Source organism: Rhea americana, unplaced genomic scaffold (genome assembly GCF_003343005.1).
Source record: "Rhea americana isolate MKP2758 unplaced genomic scaffold, rheAme1 scaffold_0, whole genome shotgun sequence".
Classification (NCBI taxonomy): Eukaryota; Metazoa; Chordata; class Aves; order Rheiformes; family Rheidae; genus Rhea; species Rhea americana.
The window spans coordinates 19,754,778-19,772,611 of record NW_028185037.1 but is presented as its reverse complement, the minus strand read 5'-3'; the positions used below and the strand labels follow the sequence as shown (position 1 = coordinate 19,772,611).

The 17,834-nt window shown below is 42.3% G+C and overlaps 1 protein-coding gene across 1 annotated transcript in view; it reads left to right on the top strand.

Annotated features, from left to right (window-relative positions):
* Nucleotides 1-17,834, top strand: part of COL22A1 (collagen type XXII alpha 1 chain) — a 237,215-nt gene that overhangs the window by 79,159 nt on the left and 140,222 nt on the right. The window contains exons 5-6 of the mRNA XM_085300726.1: nt 7,491-7,602; nt 17,576-17,699. Of these exons, the coding sequence (XP_085156852.1) occupies nt 7,491-7,602; nt 17,576-17,699 (236 nt within the window). The remainder of the gene's footprint in view (nt 1-7,490; nt 7,603-17,575; nt 17,700-17,834) is intronic.

The window sequence follows — 17,834 nt, the reverse complement described above, 5'->3', positions numbered from 1 at the left end:
AACATGCATTGGGGTAAATCTGTTTTAGTATTATTATAAAACTGTGACCACTGAAGTGCCTTCTAAGCCACCTGGTGGACTATCAACTCGAAGGCAGTAGGACTGGCTGGAAGATAACYTCTTAATGCTGTTGTTCAAGCTTCAACCAAAGCTTGTTATTACCTTAAGGTCTTACCTTGTCTCTTCACTGAAGCCGTGGTAAAAGTCCAGTGGATCTAGTGAGATGAAAGTTAGGTCAGTGTGAAGTACTGCTCARATCCCAATCGTAACATCTGTGGAAACAAGGGGCAACTGATTAATAGCAAGAACCTCTTTAAAACACTCTTGAGGCACTTTAATCCATAGGCTTTGGAGAATTTTATAGTTCCAAAATTCCCTTACAAGATGCTTGTAAAATATAGCAAATTAATTTTTTAATGACTTGTGCAGCCCATTTGCTCACTGCTCTACTTGCACACAGGGCTTGTGGGCAGATAATAAATTTTCCTAGTTTGTTACTCCAGAAGTGCAATCCTTAATGCTCTGGGAAGAGCTCAAATAACAGCTGTTGGCTGATGGTGCTGAATCAAGCTGTTGACCTGGGAGTGCTGAATGTGGGATGAATTATCCATGCTGCTGCTTTTTCTGTCTTTGCTGGAGAAGTGAACTAAAAGGGAATAAACCAGTGTAGGAAGGCAGAATTCTTAGCCGTTGTGTTTGGAAATTGCTTCTTTTGACAGGCAGGACAGGATGTAGAAAATGYGTTTAGCAAAACTCTTTCTTTCAGTCTCCTTTTTACTATCATTTGCAGTGTACTGGTCTAAGYAGTATCAAAGCTGCAGGACTCTGGCCTTTCCTGTTGCCAGGATCACCATGAGCAAACACGAGTGCCTATGTGTTCCATAGGGGCACTGGGACAATGTGAAGATTGGGTATCTTGCTGCTTGAACACTGACCCCGGTGTTGTTAACATAAACAGCTCATCAGTCCTCAACTTCAATGTTATTATTCTGGCAGTAAAACCGAAGTGTTAAAATGGAATTGTCTCGTTAATAGGATAAAGCCAACAGTATGGTATTGCTTCTGCTGGGCTTTATCTGGCCTGGTTGCATGGAGGTGGTCATCAAGATAGAGGAAGAGGGCTTTCTGCTTCCTGTCAGCATGCTAGAAAAACGGACCATGAACTGTGACACCGTCAGTATTCAGACTTACCATCTCCTAAATRCTTTTTCTTGATCCCAGGTGAAACTATGATTAGGGCAGTGATATACTGAGATGGATRTAGGTAATTTTACTGTGGTGGAGCAGCCTTGAGATGGAGACTTCAGTAATCTCTTAAAAGTATCCCTAATTATCTGATGTACTGTCAACTCCTGAAAGGATTTCCTTTCCTGTGCAGGAAGGAATGTCAGGAATAGTGAAAATCCTGATGACGGCTACTGTAACAACAACAGCAACGCATGTAAAGTAAAGTTAGTAGGTTTTCCCTTCAGAATTTTGACACTTTTACTCATTTCCAAGCTCCAGACTGAGACACCTAGTGGCTATTTGGAAAGAACTGTTTTCAGCCTAGAACACTGTGGAACATAAGGATGCCAAATGTTTAGATATAGTAGAAAAAAGTCGTATCTCTCATCTACACTCTGACTTCAAGAAGCTAATTGCCAGATGTTGCTGGCTAAATGCAATTTTATAGCTTCAAAGTATTGCATAATAACAATTCTTTCTGTTTTTATTTGTTTGTTTGTTTTATGTAAGAGCACAGAAAGTAAATAAGAGGTAACAAAAATGGGGACTGCTGATGGTGGCAACAGCCTTGTAGATCACACTGGATRAATTGAATGTGATGTTTAGGCTCCAGAGAGCACACTAGCTCTAGGCTTCTCCCATTCCTTGTGAGCACAGACCAGCCATGAAGGCTTAACTTTCAAGACTGCAGAAATATTAGGTGAGAAAATTGATAAGATCTTGCATTTGCTGAGAGACTCCCAAGTGATACTGTTCCTCCTAGGAATTTATACGCATTTCTAGCCTACCRTAAAGTTTATTGCCGTTGACTTCACGCTAGTAAAAGTAGCATATGCTGTTTTATCACAGGCAATACATATAGCTGTTTTCAAAAGTCATAGAGAAACAGTAGCTGATGACAMCCTCCCTTGACCTTGGCAATTGGTGATATTCTGTCAGTATATTGACAAGGGTGATAATTCAGCTGAGAGTTTAACCACGAYTAATATATGGTGTAGTTCCTGCAAAAGCCTCTGTGTTTTATATCAATACTCATGGCTGGTTGTCCTCGCTAATAAATATATTCGGAGTGCATCACATGGGGCTCTGATATCGTATACCTTTCCTGATTCCTTTCTCACCGTGCTTTCCAGGCAGTCCCCTCACCAGAACCTTTTACAAATAGAAATAGCCCCATGATTCCTGCGAGGGTTACCTTAGTTCTTCAGGAATGCAAGGTAGAACACTTTTCTCATGAGATTTTTTCATGATAAAGAATAAACTAAAGGTTCAATCTTACTTTGACAAGACTTCCTGAATGTGTACACCACCTTCTTTTCTGACTAATAAAATTTCCGTCTGTTGCTCTAGTTTCCTGYGTTTGGGAGGTGATGTTTTTTTTCCCAAGAAGCTAGTCAAGAAATTCKCAGCATGCAGGTACCAGCTTCCACCATGCTGTCCACGTCAGATACCTAATGGAGCCAAGCAGAATTCTAGCTTATGCTCACGGGAACAGATCATGGCCCCTTTAGCCTTATCTTGAAATAAATACCTTGAAATAAACTTTATGGGAATACTCGACAAATGCAGAGCTATCTGGTCACCCTTTGGCCATGTTTTTGGATGTGATTGGTTGCACTATGCACTATTTCCTATAAAAGAGAATGCAGTTGTATATTACAATTAGGACGATGTAGAAATTGTTCAGTCCAGTGCCAAGTTTTGCCCATTTTTTACCTGCAAGAGGCAGATCTGGCCATGCTTTCTGGTTCTGGAAAAATGGTCTGCTTCCTGTAAAGAGTTATTACTTGCAAGTAAAGAGACATTTAGCTGATCTGATCAGTAGAGCAGTGCATAAGAAATTGCTTTTAAAGCCAAGTATGCTGTTATGAATCTGAGCTTCTCTTCCAGGTCACTATTTTAATTTCAGTGTTAATGGACTAGGTTATACTGCTTTTCAGGAGATGTAATCAGGTTAGAGGGTTTCAATGGCCTAAGATTGTTTTAGTAACCATAATGAAGTAGGAAGCTTATGTTCAAAGAGCGTTATTCATCTTATTAATTGCTGTATTTATGGCATTACTGATTAAATGGTTTATAAAGCAACTGGAAACCACACCTGTCTTGGTACACAAAAAGCCACATTTTAAATCAAAGCAGCTGAGAACAGAACAGTCCTCCCCCTTCATCCTGTGCTCAAGCACAGTGCAAAGATTGGGTAACAGTAGCTTTGTCCTTGCTTTGGGCTGGTATGTTCCTTCCCATTTCAACTGGGAAGGTCTGGGAAACTAAGTGTAGTATCTCATTTTCCTTACTCTCAGTCAGCACTTAGTTTTGTCTCCTAACCATGRTTCTGCACTGAGAATCTTACCTTCTTATATATGGTTTGAGGGAGTTGGAGATGTCTGTGAATTTTCTTGGACTCARAGGTCACTCCATCCTGTATTACTCTATGGTACTTACAGTGTGATCTTCCCTTGGTAATGGGAAACTGATGTCCAACCCAGACTTCTCCTGTTACTCCAGCCCAGGATGATGTATGGCAGACTAACTGAGCAGCAAGATGTTTGGAGGAAGTTATAGGTGAGGTGTTTCCACCACATTGCTGGCAGGTAGATAGTGTAAGATGCAATATCCTGCTCAAATGTTGGAGAAATGGTTACAACATCACTTATTTCTCCCATTGACATAACATAAATTGAAAAAGTCATAYTCTTTTCCTCACTATTTCACTCCAGATCCTAAAGTGTACAAGGGAACATGTGCAATATATACATATATATATATATATATATTCTTCCTTAGCTGAAATAATCTTAGAAGTTACATGSAAGCACAAATTCATTTGGAACTTACTTTACATGTCCTTTTTCCTATCCTACCTGGATAGTGTGCACTGGTTAATTTCTCAACTCAAATGACAGTATTTTGGGTCTGTTTCGTTCTTCTCCCACTCAGAAATGAGATGATATCTTTTTAAAGAGATACTTRCAATAAATGGAAGTAAAATTCCATTAGTAATAAAATTGAGATATTGCTATTCTGAATTYAAAATCTGCAACCTTTATTCAATCCTAAATGCAAATGAAACAATGGAAATTTGTTATGTGTGATTACTTACATTTTTTTTCCTCTTGACTTCTGCCTCATTCAGCGCCCAAAATGCATAGCACTCCCTAAAAGTGGAATTTATCTCACCTAACTTGAGAAGTCTGAAAATTACTCTCTCTCTTGGCTCCCTTTCAGAAATAGTCACTGCCAAATAGTGTTTTGGTCTGTCCTTAGATAGGTTCAAGATAGATGTGATGAATTGTCTTCTTAAAGGCTCCAGCCTTTAGGACCAAAAAGGGAACTGAAGCAACCCACTTACATCAGACATCTTGTTTTTAGGGAGATAAAATTAGGTGAGATGCATCTTATCCTTAGCAAACGGTTCTTCGTTGTCTGCACTATGAACTGATGGCGTATTTTCCGTAATGCCGCTGAAATCCTTCTGCAGCTGAGCATTGCCTCATAGCCTTTGATTGACGGTAGGGTATCTAAGAGTGGGAGTCATCACAGCTAACTTTAGACCTTTACTAGATAATCTTTAACATACAGCCTGGGCATCCTATGCTGTCTTTATGTCAGTGGTGAGGCACGTGGACTTTTGGCCTTTCTTGCAGTGTGAGATGAATGTCTCCCTAGAAGCACTTGTATTCAATTCCGTGTGACTGTGTGAATGAGAGTCTGTATGATTATCCTGCCTCCTGAGCTGACATTTAGCCAGAAGAGACCCATTTTAAGTGCTCTATGAACATGAATTAGTTTGCCTCATAGCTCCCTCTAAGGAGAGTGGAGGCAATATCTGTATTTGGCACAGCATGAAGTCATGAATTGAGTAAGGTAAAAGTAGTTGCTGGTTTTGGCTGTGTGCTCTGATATGTCTAGGGCTTAATGTTTCTGTGGACTTACATAGCACTTGAACTTTCCACAGAACAGCCCTCACTGATTCTTAACAAAAAGCGTATAAAGAAATTTGTGATTCACCGATTCATAGTTGGAATAAGAGGGATTCTACTGTGATTTACCTGTGCGCTTTGTGAGTGCAAAGTGTTCTTAATATTGCAAGTTCTGCTTGCAGAAGAATTTTAATAGCCTTGCTTATGTTTCATTGTGTTATTTAGGCTCTCTAAACTGCATCTTATTTGGAAGTTTCAGCAAAAAGAGTTTGACTAACATGACTCTCGGTTTGTCTGAACACCCTAATAGTTGCTCATGATGAGAGCATTGGCTTGAGTTCTCAGAAGAAGTTCAGAGTTTGTTTGGGGTCTGAGCTAATGATGGGAATGCTGCGAAGGAAGGTTTTGCCATTGTCATTTGCACTTGTGTAGCTGAGCAATTCTCCATGGCTTGAGGAGTCTGTCCGCGGGACACGGCGCTGTGGCTTGGGCRGTGTGCCAGCCTTCTCCGTTCACAAATTAGCAGCTCCTCTGAGTGCTTAGCAAGCCTTCTTGCCAGTCACTGTGGGCTCATCTCACCAGTAACACTCAAGTGCCTTCCTCATATTTCTGTSGTTGGTGTGGATGAAAAACATGCATTGCATTCTGAAATGAGTTGCAGGAGAGCTTGTACGGACAGGTCATACTGTTTTTTATATGATAGCCAGCAGGGAGCTTTCATGTTCTTGTAGCTTCTATTTGGAACAATTTATGGATGCAATCATGGCTGATTACTGTATGTCAGAAGGGGGCATCACTAGAGCTGTTGCAGAGGTCATTACAAGGTGGAGCCATGAGGCCCTGGGGTGTCTTAACCACCTTATTTGCCCTCCTGAATGTCCAGTAATAGCTGAAAATAAAGTGGTCGGGAGGGAAAAGCTTTTGACAGCTAGGAAAGTTACTGTAATAGAAAAAGCCTCAACTGGCATCAGGCAACCATTTCTGTCTTTGCAAACAATTAAGACTGTATTTCCTCAAAAAGAGCTATTTCTTTAGAAGAAGCTCTGTGATGGAAGCTAATGTTTTATTTGCTCTTTGCTGTCACACCTTGCTTTGTCAGGCTGGCCCACAAAGTTTTTTGCACTTATTTATTCTTAAAAGTTTAAAAAATGTTACCGTTAGATGGGCACCTTTTCCCGTTGCTGTGGTTTTCAAGCCCTGGCTTTCAGTCTGAAGTTTCAACAGATTCACAAAGACAACTGAGAAAAGCAGAATTCTTGTCTTAAGACCTAATTTTACCACACAGCAATTTGTATTTACTCAACTTTTAGGAGGCCACTAGCTGAACAAAGTTAAAACCACTGCCCTAGTTTAAAAACAATTTCCCAGAATAAACTATTCTATTATCATCAGTTTTATAGGTTGTAATTATATCCACAGGAGTTAATATGTATAATCATGTATGTGTGAGGGAGAGTGGAGACTGGAATAGCCCAGATAAAAGAAAAAGCACAGCTTCTGTGTTCATTCATGCTCAGCCTGGCTTCTGTAGTGTCTTTGCTCCTAAATCCACAGTGTGTCTGGTTCTGGGTGCACTTACTAATTTGGATGTACATCCTATGGAGTCCATTTAGACCTCAAAGCATGATAGTTGCAGTCACATAGTAGTGAGCCTCCTGCAGCTGGGTAAGTTCAGGGACATGGTGTGGGTACCTTCCAGCTGGCCCCGGCAGGATTCAGTAGCTGGGACTTTGTGTCATCAAAACATGAGTTAACTGTGGAGRGGTCCACAGCGACACTGAAGCTGCACTGGCCCACTTGCACGCTGTACACTTTAGCCAACAAGCCCTATCAAAATGAGGTGAGCTTGACAGAAATGTTTGCAACCAAGATAAACAGCTCATGGTAATAATGAGTAAATTAGGCTATGGCTAAATAAAATTAAGATAGTATGAAGATTGTTTGTAGACAAGTGTTTTCAGTAAATATTTCAGTCTTCASCTGGGCTTTCTCTTCTACCTTATCTGAGCATCCGTATGCATTGGTGAACTGCACAGTTATTTTCAAGGTGCCAGAGCAATGCAAACAAAACTTGTCATTGATATCTGGGGAATTCTGTTCTGATCTCTCCAGGGTCTGCTACAGTTTGACTTTATGCTTKGTTTTGAGTTTTTGGGCTGAGTCGGTTAGACCATGTTAGAATTTTCTTCTGGCTTTTCCTGACAAGAACAAGGTTAATCTCTGAAGAGTTGTGTCTGTGTGTTAAGATAACTACCTAAGCATGGCTGAAGAGAGGTCACACTACTCTAATTTTTATGTTGCARCCTCATAGATGTCTCATATTTATGCTTTTGTTATGGACAGGATTTGACCTGATGGATTCATTCAGTGTGAAACAAATTTTTGGAATGAAAGAAAGTGGAATTCAGAGCTCTTACGTGCGACTTGGAAGCTTCCCTATTGTCCAGAAAACTGAGTGAGTACCTGGTCTTACGTTTTATTTTCGTCTGAGCCTCTGGTTTGGTTCTATTTTCTGGCCTCTGTTATTTGGTTCCTTTAGGTTAGCCTTGAAGTAGTTACCCARTACCTGTGTCACCACAGCTAACACATACATATTCTGCTGTTTTAATTAGCTCTTTCAGTTCTTCTGGCCTAAAATTTAGACAAGGTGCACTAGCTCCGCTTTCCATCCTGGTCAGTGAATCAGCTAGTTTCACTGCATTTCAGTTGTTTTGAAGAGCAGTATTAAGACATTCACAAAAAAACTTAGGGCAAAGTACCTAAAAGGCCTCTAAAAGGAATATTTGGTAGTACTCCCATTGAAATACATATTTGCTAATCACGAGAGACCCGTTCCTACTAGATGTTATAATCATTCTGCTAATACAGTTTTTTGGCCTCCTGAAAGAATGAGCAGTTGTTAATCCAGTGTCAACATGGATGCAGTCCTTTGTAACCTGAGGCTGCCAGCTGTGYCTTAGTCGATCAGAACAGTTTCTCTTCAAGTTGTCATTTGAATCCTGCTAGCATTAGCCTTGAAAAGAGTGAGTGCATAATTTCACTGAGTAATCTCGAGCGATAGATTGAATTGTCATCATTAACATTTTTGCAGTAAATTTCACTGTGATGATTTTGAACTTCAGCTTAAAAAATCAATAGTATTTTTTTCCTTCTTATGGATGAGGGCTGTTATATTTTATTCTGTTWCGGCTTCTTTACTCAGCTTGCTGCATCTTTTAGATTGTACTGTGATTTGCATTTGCTTGATTTCACAATATTTTTTCATCCTGGAGCCGGCCCGAGTTGATTTGCCCTTCTCTCCTCCATTTCCTTCTCCATATAAGCATACAGTCTTAAAAAAAAAAAAAGGTAGAAATATGATATATTGAAAGGAAAACTGTTTGAGCTGAAATCCATAAATGATGTCAAGTCTCAGGGTAAGTAAATTCATGATCTGGGAGAATGCCATCAAACTAAAGACACCTTGCCTCTGATAAGAAGTGTATAGAAACTGGAGTGTGTAGTGAGAGGAAAAGCATCGTTTTTTTCTCGCAGCAGCCTGTGGGCACAACTCCTGTGTGATGTTGCTTGTAATAGCTAGTGGTAGTCTGCTTTATCACTGGAGAAGGTTATCACTAGGACTCTGTCGGAAGAAGCCCTTGAAGTAGAGAGGTCCAGTTTGTGCTTGAAAAGCTCTGGGAGTGATGAATCTAAGCTCTGTGGGATACTGTGGTAAACAGGACTAATGCAGCCCTTGGGTATATAAGCAAGAACTGTCATGCCGAAGAGCAGACTGTTTCAATATCAGAGAACTCTGTCACTACTGCAGTAAWGATGCATCCAGTCCCTACGTCTGTAATTCAGTAGATAGATAGGGATGGAGTGTATGAAAGGTTAAAGAATTCGGAAATATGGCTAATAGTGAGAGACTCAAAAAGCTCTGTGTAGTCAGGTAAATTAGGGAGAGGTTAACAGCTGAGGTGGTTACAGTTTATAAGAACTGATGGGAAATCAAAATTTAATAAAGGGACTTAAGTGTAATGAACAGCAGTAAACCAGAAGTCAATAGCTACCTGTTAACAACAGGCAAAAACCAGCATGGAAGGAAGGCAAGCATTTTTAACAACGAAAGTAATTAGTGACTAGAACAAGTTTCCATGGATAATAGTGAGCTGTCCTTTTGCATTCCTTTTTGAAATTAAGACTTGAAATACTTTTTGTTGTTATTGCTATCGCTGTTTTCCCAGAAGGGCTGAGAAAGCAAACCAGACCAACCAGCTGTAATGTGTTTTCGTTTGCTCAGGTTGCATCCATTTAATTCTTGATGCTTTTTTTTAAAAAAAATAAGGAGAGTATTTTGTTGCTGAGAACAATTAGAGTTAAAACATACTAAATTAGTAAACTCAAACGACTAAGCTTCCTTTTAAATGGTTAACTGAATTATGGAATTAAAAAAGAAACTTTCTATTTTCCGCCTTCTATGTCTTAACTTCGCTRCACCTCTGATTTGGAAATAAACCTAATTGGGTGTGTTGCCGTGGAAGGTGACTGTATATTTGGTCCGTTTCACTTTTTAGATGTGATAATGCATATAGGGCCATTGCTCACAGAAAATGGAATCATACAAAGATGCACAAAACTGATAACTRAAATAATAAACAAAATAAAAACATCTGTCATTTCTTGCAGATAACCTAAAGCAATGYTTAACAACTGATAGAAACATCCTATAATTAGATACAAAATCATTAACTGAGTGATATGTCCAATTTACTTTATTATCCATTTCAGTGATATGTATATCTTTATATAAATACTAGTACTAGTACAGAGTGCCAGTTTAGTGGCCCAGGAAATGTGCCTGTTCATCTTCTGGTCTGGAGCCTACACCTACAAATTGTCAAACAACAGCCAGGAATGTGGCCCAGATCAATGTCCCAGTAACTGAGAGACTGGCAGGTCTCACTAGGTAGCTGAGGACAGGTCTGTAAAGCTGGATGACACTTTTCCTCACTCTCAGAAAAGTGAAGCTGTCCTACCATTTTCTCTCAGCTCCTCAGTGACCACAGCTGTGATCCAGATTTTTGTTTCTGGGTCTTTGGGCTTGTTTCTGTCCATTATAGACTTGGTTACTGCCCAGCTTCTGCCTCACCATCCTGATATCTCTTCCACCTATTTCTCCTAGTTCTGACTCTAGAGCCTTTGTACTGTTGTGTCTACCCCTAGATCTTCTCTTCACCAGCTTGCCTGACCTGGTCCTGGCCTGGCTTAGTTCCCATCCCAATTTCCACCTCACAGAACTTCTTAATACCTGACCTCTAGTCATGATCTATTTGGTCTTTGTACTGAGACAGTGTTATCTTCCCTGAGCCTTTTTTGCTCTTGAGTGTGTATATCTTGGAGCATTGATCTGGAGACTCTGACTTCTGACCTCAACTTACCTTTCACTTCAGTTACCTGCCTTGGGTTTCCTCATCAAGTCTTACCTTGGTCTAGTGATTTGGTCTGCTCCATAGAGAAGAAAATTCTACCCAGAGCTAGCAAAAACGTCAGAGGCTGAATATGAAACCTGCTTAGTTCAGAACTGCTGAATGCTTCCCTACTGCTCATTTCAGCTCACACATTTGCAGTTCAGTTCTGTACCCTCTCTCACTCTCTCTGCCAGCCCAGTCTTTCCCTTTCTCCCTCTCTTCCCCAGGTCAGAAGCAGCTGCCAAGTCTAGACTGTGACCCTTCTCAAAGTTTCCTGTGTTACCAGAGTTAGAAAAAGACCAAGATACTGTGCTGAAGTCAGGGATGAGACACAGGACTCCAAGCTCTAAGAAGGTGGTGAGGGTAGTCGTCCCATCTGAAGGCTTTGTTGTGGCCCCTCTCTGATCTCATGACCTCAGTTGCCATAGGAGTTGTCATGTGAGTTGCTCTATACTGTGGAAGAAGAAACATGTAGGTCCACATCTACTATGAATTAAGCAGGAGAATGCATATATGCAGCCCATCTCAGGCGTCCGTTGTAAGCTCTTTCTCCACAAATTAAACGTGGTGAGTTCACAGGACCCAGCCCTAGAGTTCATACGCTTCATTTGTTTGTGTGCTCATGTCAAGTTAGTTTTGACTGATGCCAACCAGTGCTATTCCAAGTAATGCCTGGGCCTGGCGTGGAGCATACAGTGTGGCCACAGACATTAGTGAATGACGTTGACTATTAGCAGCTTTTAACTGTTTTGAATATGGTCACATATAGAATCAGTGACAAGCCAATAGGGATTTACCCTTTGCTTCTACATTTTTCTTTCTTATTAATTTTGTCCCTTCTTCATCAAATGCAAGCACCCTGTTAATTGTTGTTATAGTCAGTGACTGAAATGAGAACTGGCAATATTTTCTTCTCCACTGTATAGTGATTGCAGATGAAGGATCTCATGCWGCTTATTAGAGACACCAAATAAAAGAATGTAAGAAGGCGGCTATATCTTGGAAATGGCAGTGGCTAGGAGAGTTTTCTGCCTGCTCATTACCATTTTTTGTCTGTAGAAGTTGTGACTGGTCTGACCTGGGAGCTAGGTTAATTAACTCAGAGACTAACTTACAGCAAGAGGGGAGCTTCTCTTGTCTTGGGATTTTATAATGGGCTCTTCTGCAATCCATGCTGTTGTCAGAGTTATAGATTGAGGCGCCAGCAGAGAGTTCCCTGTAGGTACCAGACACTCAGTAAAGCTCCATAACCGAGACCATCAGCTCGTTTCAACCTTGGGTGAACAGAGGGAAATAAAACATTTCTGGGTATAGCAGTTCCTACCGTAAGTACAGCTGAGCCTCTAGATGGAGATCACTTTTTGGCAAGGAAATAAATGAAAACTCATAAACAGAGCTGTTGTTATTTATGTGGTAATTCAGTTCCACAAAAGATGCAGTGGCCAAGGACTTCAGAAATAGCTTTTATCGTATCTTCAGAGCAACAAGAGTGTCTTTAGATTTGCTTTTGGCTCAAAGTCTTTCTCTATCTGGAACTTGCAGTCTGTTCTTCAGCACCTTTAAAAATTAGTTGAGGATGAGAGGTAATGGGTCATTATAGCTTTCCATCATTTTAAATCTACGTGATAGGTCATTTGTCAGCCCCTGTGTGATGAGGTGTGGCCAGGTCCACAAGGATATTTAGGTACCTAATTCATGGCTACTTCTGTGGGCGTTAAGCATCCAAAAGCCTTTTCTGAATTTGAGCTTGCATGATGGTGTTCCCATTTCCCAACTCTAAGATATCCAGAGAGCTGCACAGGCTGTCTTAGCACAGAGGCCAGCAACYGGCTCTTCCAGATTTGTATGTAGGTATCAGGCCCAAAATCAGCCTTGACATCAACACAAGGGATTAACTTAACCACATGCTCCTATACCTCCCTGCTCAACAGAGCACTAATGCCACTGCCCTTAATTCTTACTCGGAAAGAAGCATATGTGCATGTGCAGAGCTGGAAACGTGTTAGTGAAAGGCAGCATCGAAAGTATGTGCCCTGCTGCTGTTGATGGGACAATAGCAAGTGTGCTGTGGGCCAGCAGGACAGCTAAGTATTCCCAGCGCAGTTACTCTGCTAACTTGTGGCAGCACTGGATTAACGTGGAAACATTTCTCTGACTGGTTTTCATTAAGTAGTAGCTTGGAGTTGGTGGTGAGATACAGCTCGGACAAGTAAATGAATGGGGCTGTCGGTGCCCAAAATGCAAGGTAGGATCATAAAGGACTGGGTAGAGGGTGAACTCRTTAAACACAGTGAAACTAAATTGCTTCCTGCTGTTCCCAGCTGCCAGAAAGGGCACTTCAGCCATCAGAACAATTTAGGGCTCTGAATTGCAAGTGGGGTGGAAAGAGGTTGCAGCAACAGGGCTCTCACACTGATAAATGGAGAAGGAAAGGCAGCATGGAAGCAAGAGAAGAGGCAAAGCCTGGAAATAAGATGAACCARCTGGTAAGGAGGAAGAGGCAGGGAGGAGATGATCAGAGGGAGACCTGAGATGACTACTGTTTGCAGAAGAAGCTGAGACTGTGAATACATGGTGAGAAATGAGTGAGTGAAGATAAATGCACTAGGCATGTATGCTGAAATGGCTGTGTTTTAAGAGCTGAGCCACAGAGAAATCTTCCCACTGCTAGCACTCATGTAGAAAGGTCCATGCTTTTTATTYGAGAGGAGGGAGTCCTAAGTAAAGTCTTTCTAACCACTGACATTGCTGCCTTCAGCAATGTTGAATTTTCTTGAAGKAGTGGAGGAAGACAGCCCAGTCTGTCAGTGACTTTAGAAGTTCAGACATGCCCTTCTTCTCAGATTTAGACAAAAAGAGTGTACAAAGCCAGGCAGCCTTTTGAAAGGAACTTCACACTAAGACATGTCGAAAGTAAAGGAGACATGTCTGGGTGCCATGGTGGGAGGACTGATTGACCAGTTTGGCTACCTCTGGCCAAAAATCCCCTAGTATTTCTTGGTGGCTTTCACTGCCAAAACCATGCTGGTTGTATTCCCCACAGCAGCTGTGCCTCAACAGTGACAACCAGTAGGCCTCTTGTTTTGTTGTGAAGGTGTAAAGAGYGTCTGGCTATTTTGGGTACCACAGGAGAGATGGATGCTGCCATGCAGTGGATCTGTGCCCAGGGGAGGGATGGTTTCTGAGTATCTAGCACCAAGATGTGAAAGAGCCTTGTCTGCTCGCCTGAGTGAGTGATTTTTTCAAGGAGCTAGTGGGAGCTTGGTTCGGATTTCGCTTGTGTTGGAAGATGGCACCTGCATCTTCCACTGGGAAGACCAGCATATAATGGTGTGAAGCCTTTGTGGGTGTTTTATATATATGTTTTATATATATATATGTTTTATATATATATATGTTTTATATATATATATGTTTTATATATATGTTTATATATATGTTTGTGTGTGTGTATATATATATGTTTTTTATATGTATACATGCTTTGGTGTGTGCATGTCTATATTTACATATTTATATTTATATATGTGGTATAAACCACAGCAATAATCTGATTTATTAACTTGATTGAGAAGACAGGGAATTCAAAGCACAAATTAAAAAAAATGACTGAATATTTTGACATTAAATAAGAATGGCTTTGAATCTTTGCTGCAAATGCAAAACAAAGTTTTTGGATTCCAAAATTCTGCAAATTTTGCAGAATGAGTTTGTTTTAAACTCCAGTAGAGGCCTCTACTTCTGTGTGCCTCTGACTTAACTATGCCAGTTTCTAGATAGTGATGGACCGTGTCAGATGTTCCATAAGAAAATCTGTCTTAATTGTTTTATTCTTTATTTTTTCCTCGCCAAAGGATSCTGTGGATGCAGTAAGTTTATTTGAGTTCAAGGGGAGAATGGAGAAGTCCATACAAGAGAAAAACATAGAAAGTTATGAACATAGATACTTYGGTTGACTCTCAGTTTGACCCCTGAATCTGAAAGAGCTGGAGCCTGAGGAAATATGTTTGTTMTGTTTGTTTTCATTTCTAGGTGTCCACTTATGGCCAGTGACAAAATGCCCCCAGGATACGGGGTTAGATGTACACTCTGTCCAACCACATATGCTCATTGCTGTGTTCATAGAATCGTAGAATCAGTAAGGTTGGAAGGGACCTCTGGAGATCATCTAGTCCAACCTCCCTGCTCAGCAGGGTCACCTAGAGCATGRTAGATGGGGTTGCATCCAGGTGGGCCTTGAAGATCTCCAGAGAAGGAGACTCCACCAMCTCTCTGGGCAACCTGTTCCAGTCCTCTGTCACTCTCCCAGTGAAAAAATTCCCCCTCGCGTTCAGGTGGAACTTCGTGTGCTTCAATTTCTGCCCATTGCCTCTTGTCCTGTCACACGGGACAGCTGAGAAGACTTGTACTGGTGCATGGAGTTTTCCCTCCTTAGGTGCAGGACGCTGCACTTGCCCTTGTTGAACCTCAGGWGSTTCCTCTCTAACCAACTCTCCAGCCTRTCCAGGTCTCTCTGAATGGCAGCACAGCCCTCAGGTGTGTCAGCCACTCCTCCCAKCTTGGKATCATCAGCMAACTTGCTGAGGAGGCACTCTGTCCCCTCATCCAGGTCATTGATGAAGAAGTTGAACAGGATGGGACCCAGTCCTGAGCCCTGGGGGATGCCRCTAGCCGCAGGCCTCCAGCTARACTCCGCACCACTGATGAYGACCCTCTGAGCTCTGCCTTTCAGCCAGTTCTCAATCCACCTCACTGTCCACTCGTCTAACCCACACTTCCTGGGGTTGTCTAGGAGGATGTTATGGGAGACAATGTCCCTTGCTGAAGTCAAGGTACACAATGTCCAGTGCTCTGCCCTAATTTCCCCAGCCAGTCRTKCCATCCTAGAAGRCTATCAGGTTGKTTAAGCAGGATTTCCCCTTKGTGAATCCATGCTGGCTACTCCTGATCATTCAGTAGCRGGCCCACATTTTCCCWAGTCCTCCACTTGCTGCTGATGTATTTGAAGAAGCCCTTCCTGTTGTCCTTRACATCCCTTGCCAGACTCAATTCCAGCTGGGCCTTAGCCTTCCTCGCAGCATCTGCATACTCTGACTGCATTCCTATAATTCTCCCAAGCAGCCTGTCCCCTCTYCCACRTTYTGTGTACTTTCTTCTTCTGTCTGAATTTGGCCARGAGYTCCTTGCTCACCCGTGCAGGTCTCCTGCCCCTTTTGCTGCACTTCTTACTCATAGGGATGCCCCGCTCTTGAGCYTGGAGGAAGTGATGTTTGAATASTAGCCAGCTCTCTTGGACCCCCCTTCCTTCTAGGGCCTTAACCCATGAGACTCCACCAATTAGGTCTCTGCAGAGCCCAAAGTCCACTCTCCTGAAGTCCAGGGTTGCAGTCCTGCTTGTTGCCTTACTTCTTTCAGGCAGGATCCTGAACTCCACCATCTCGTGGTCACTGCAGCCAAGGCTGCCCCCAACCTTCACATCTCTAACCAGGCCCTCTCTGTTTGTAAGGACAAGATCCAGCAGGACACCCTTCCTCTTAGGCTCCTCCACCATTTTGTGACAAGAAGTTATCATCAATGCATTGCAGGAGGCTCCTGGACTGTTTGTGCCTTGCTGTGTTGTCCTTCCAGCAGATGTCAGGGTGGCTGAAGTCCCCCCTGAGAACCAGGGCCTGTGATCGTGAGGCTACCTCCAGCTGCCTATGGAAGGCCTCATCAACTTTCTCTTCCTGGTCGGGTGGCCTGTAGTAGACACCCACAACAGTGTCCCCCATGTTGGCCTGCCCTTTGATCTTTACCCATAAGCTCTCACCTGCCTCCTCCTCCCCTCCTAGGCAGAGCTCGATGCATTYCAGTTGCTCTCTCACATAAAGAGCAGCTCCACCACCTYRCCTYCCYGRCCTGTCTBTCCWAAAAAGCACATAGCCATCCATGGCAGCATTCCAGTCATGTGAGCTATCCCACCATGTCTYYRTGTCTGCAGTGAGATCATGGCCCTGCGATCRCACACAGCTCTCCAGCTCCTCCTGTTTGTTCCCCATGCTGCGTGCATTGGTGTMMRGSMWTTYMAARRRGKKGKYMWKGSYKSARGKTTYCYMRKRARGGTKKKMSRGGGGTCGYCCATAGCCATGTCCCGAACGCACATCCCCAGCTGCATRCACCCGTTGGAGGCCCCCCAACCCAAYTTGTGTTTTGWTRTCTACCCTGTCTGTATGACACCCTCCTCCCCCCTGCTACCTAGTTTAAAACCCTCTTTACTAGGWTGGCCAACCTGTTTGCAAAGGTAAATGTGCCCCGCTTGGTCAGATGAATCCCATCTCTCCGCACCAGTTGTTGGTCTTTTTTGTTGGTTATGTTCTTATGTTGGGCTAGGTCAAATGAGCTGCTGTTTTTGGTTACTTCAAATGTAAATGGGGATCACAGTGTCACACTGAGTGAATTTCTGCCACATGTGTTTGTAAAGTGTGATTTGAGAAGATTCTTCTGTTCTTCCAGGCCATCAGCCAAGGAGCATTATCTTGGGCAAGCATGATGCATAATGCTTGTTTTGTGAGGGGAAACATTAYAGCACTTAGTGCTGAAATTTGGTATGTTCATGGATGGTTTCAGATATGCCAGCSCAGTGTCACAGATTTCCAGTGCATYTAGAGAAGAAACAGGATRTTTTACAGGTAGCATGGATTGAAACAGCTGAAACCCAACTTTTGACGTGATGGATTCCAAATTTCAGATTTCCCCCATTTTTTAGTTAACTTGAGAGTTTCACCRCTGGAGTTGAGAAGGACTCTTCATGGACAGAGACACCTTGAGGGTAACAAGCTCATGTTCACCTCTCTACATGTTTCCAGATACAGCAGAGTTTTAAAGGAATGATAAAACACTTTTGGAAAGTGTCCTGGGGCATTCAGAGAGTTTTGTTAGAAATTCTGCTCTTCGCCGTTAAGCCTATTACATTGCTCTCTTTTTCCCTGCCCATGCTAGGGATGTGTTCCCACAAGGTCTGCCTGATGAATATGCCTTTGTAACTACCTTCAAATTCCGAAAGGCTTCCAGGAGAGAAGACTGGTATATTTGGCAAATCATTGACAAGTACGGCATCCCACAGGTACGAGGCCTTTTGCAGCCAGCAAGAGCAGCCTTTTTTTCCCTTTTATTGCATGAACTAGCCTTCTCGCCTTAACTTCCCACTGCTTTTTCCTTGTGGACTAATAAAAATTCTTTACTGATTTTGTTTCAAATC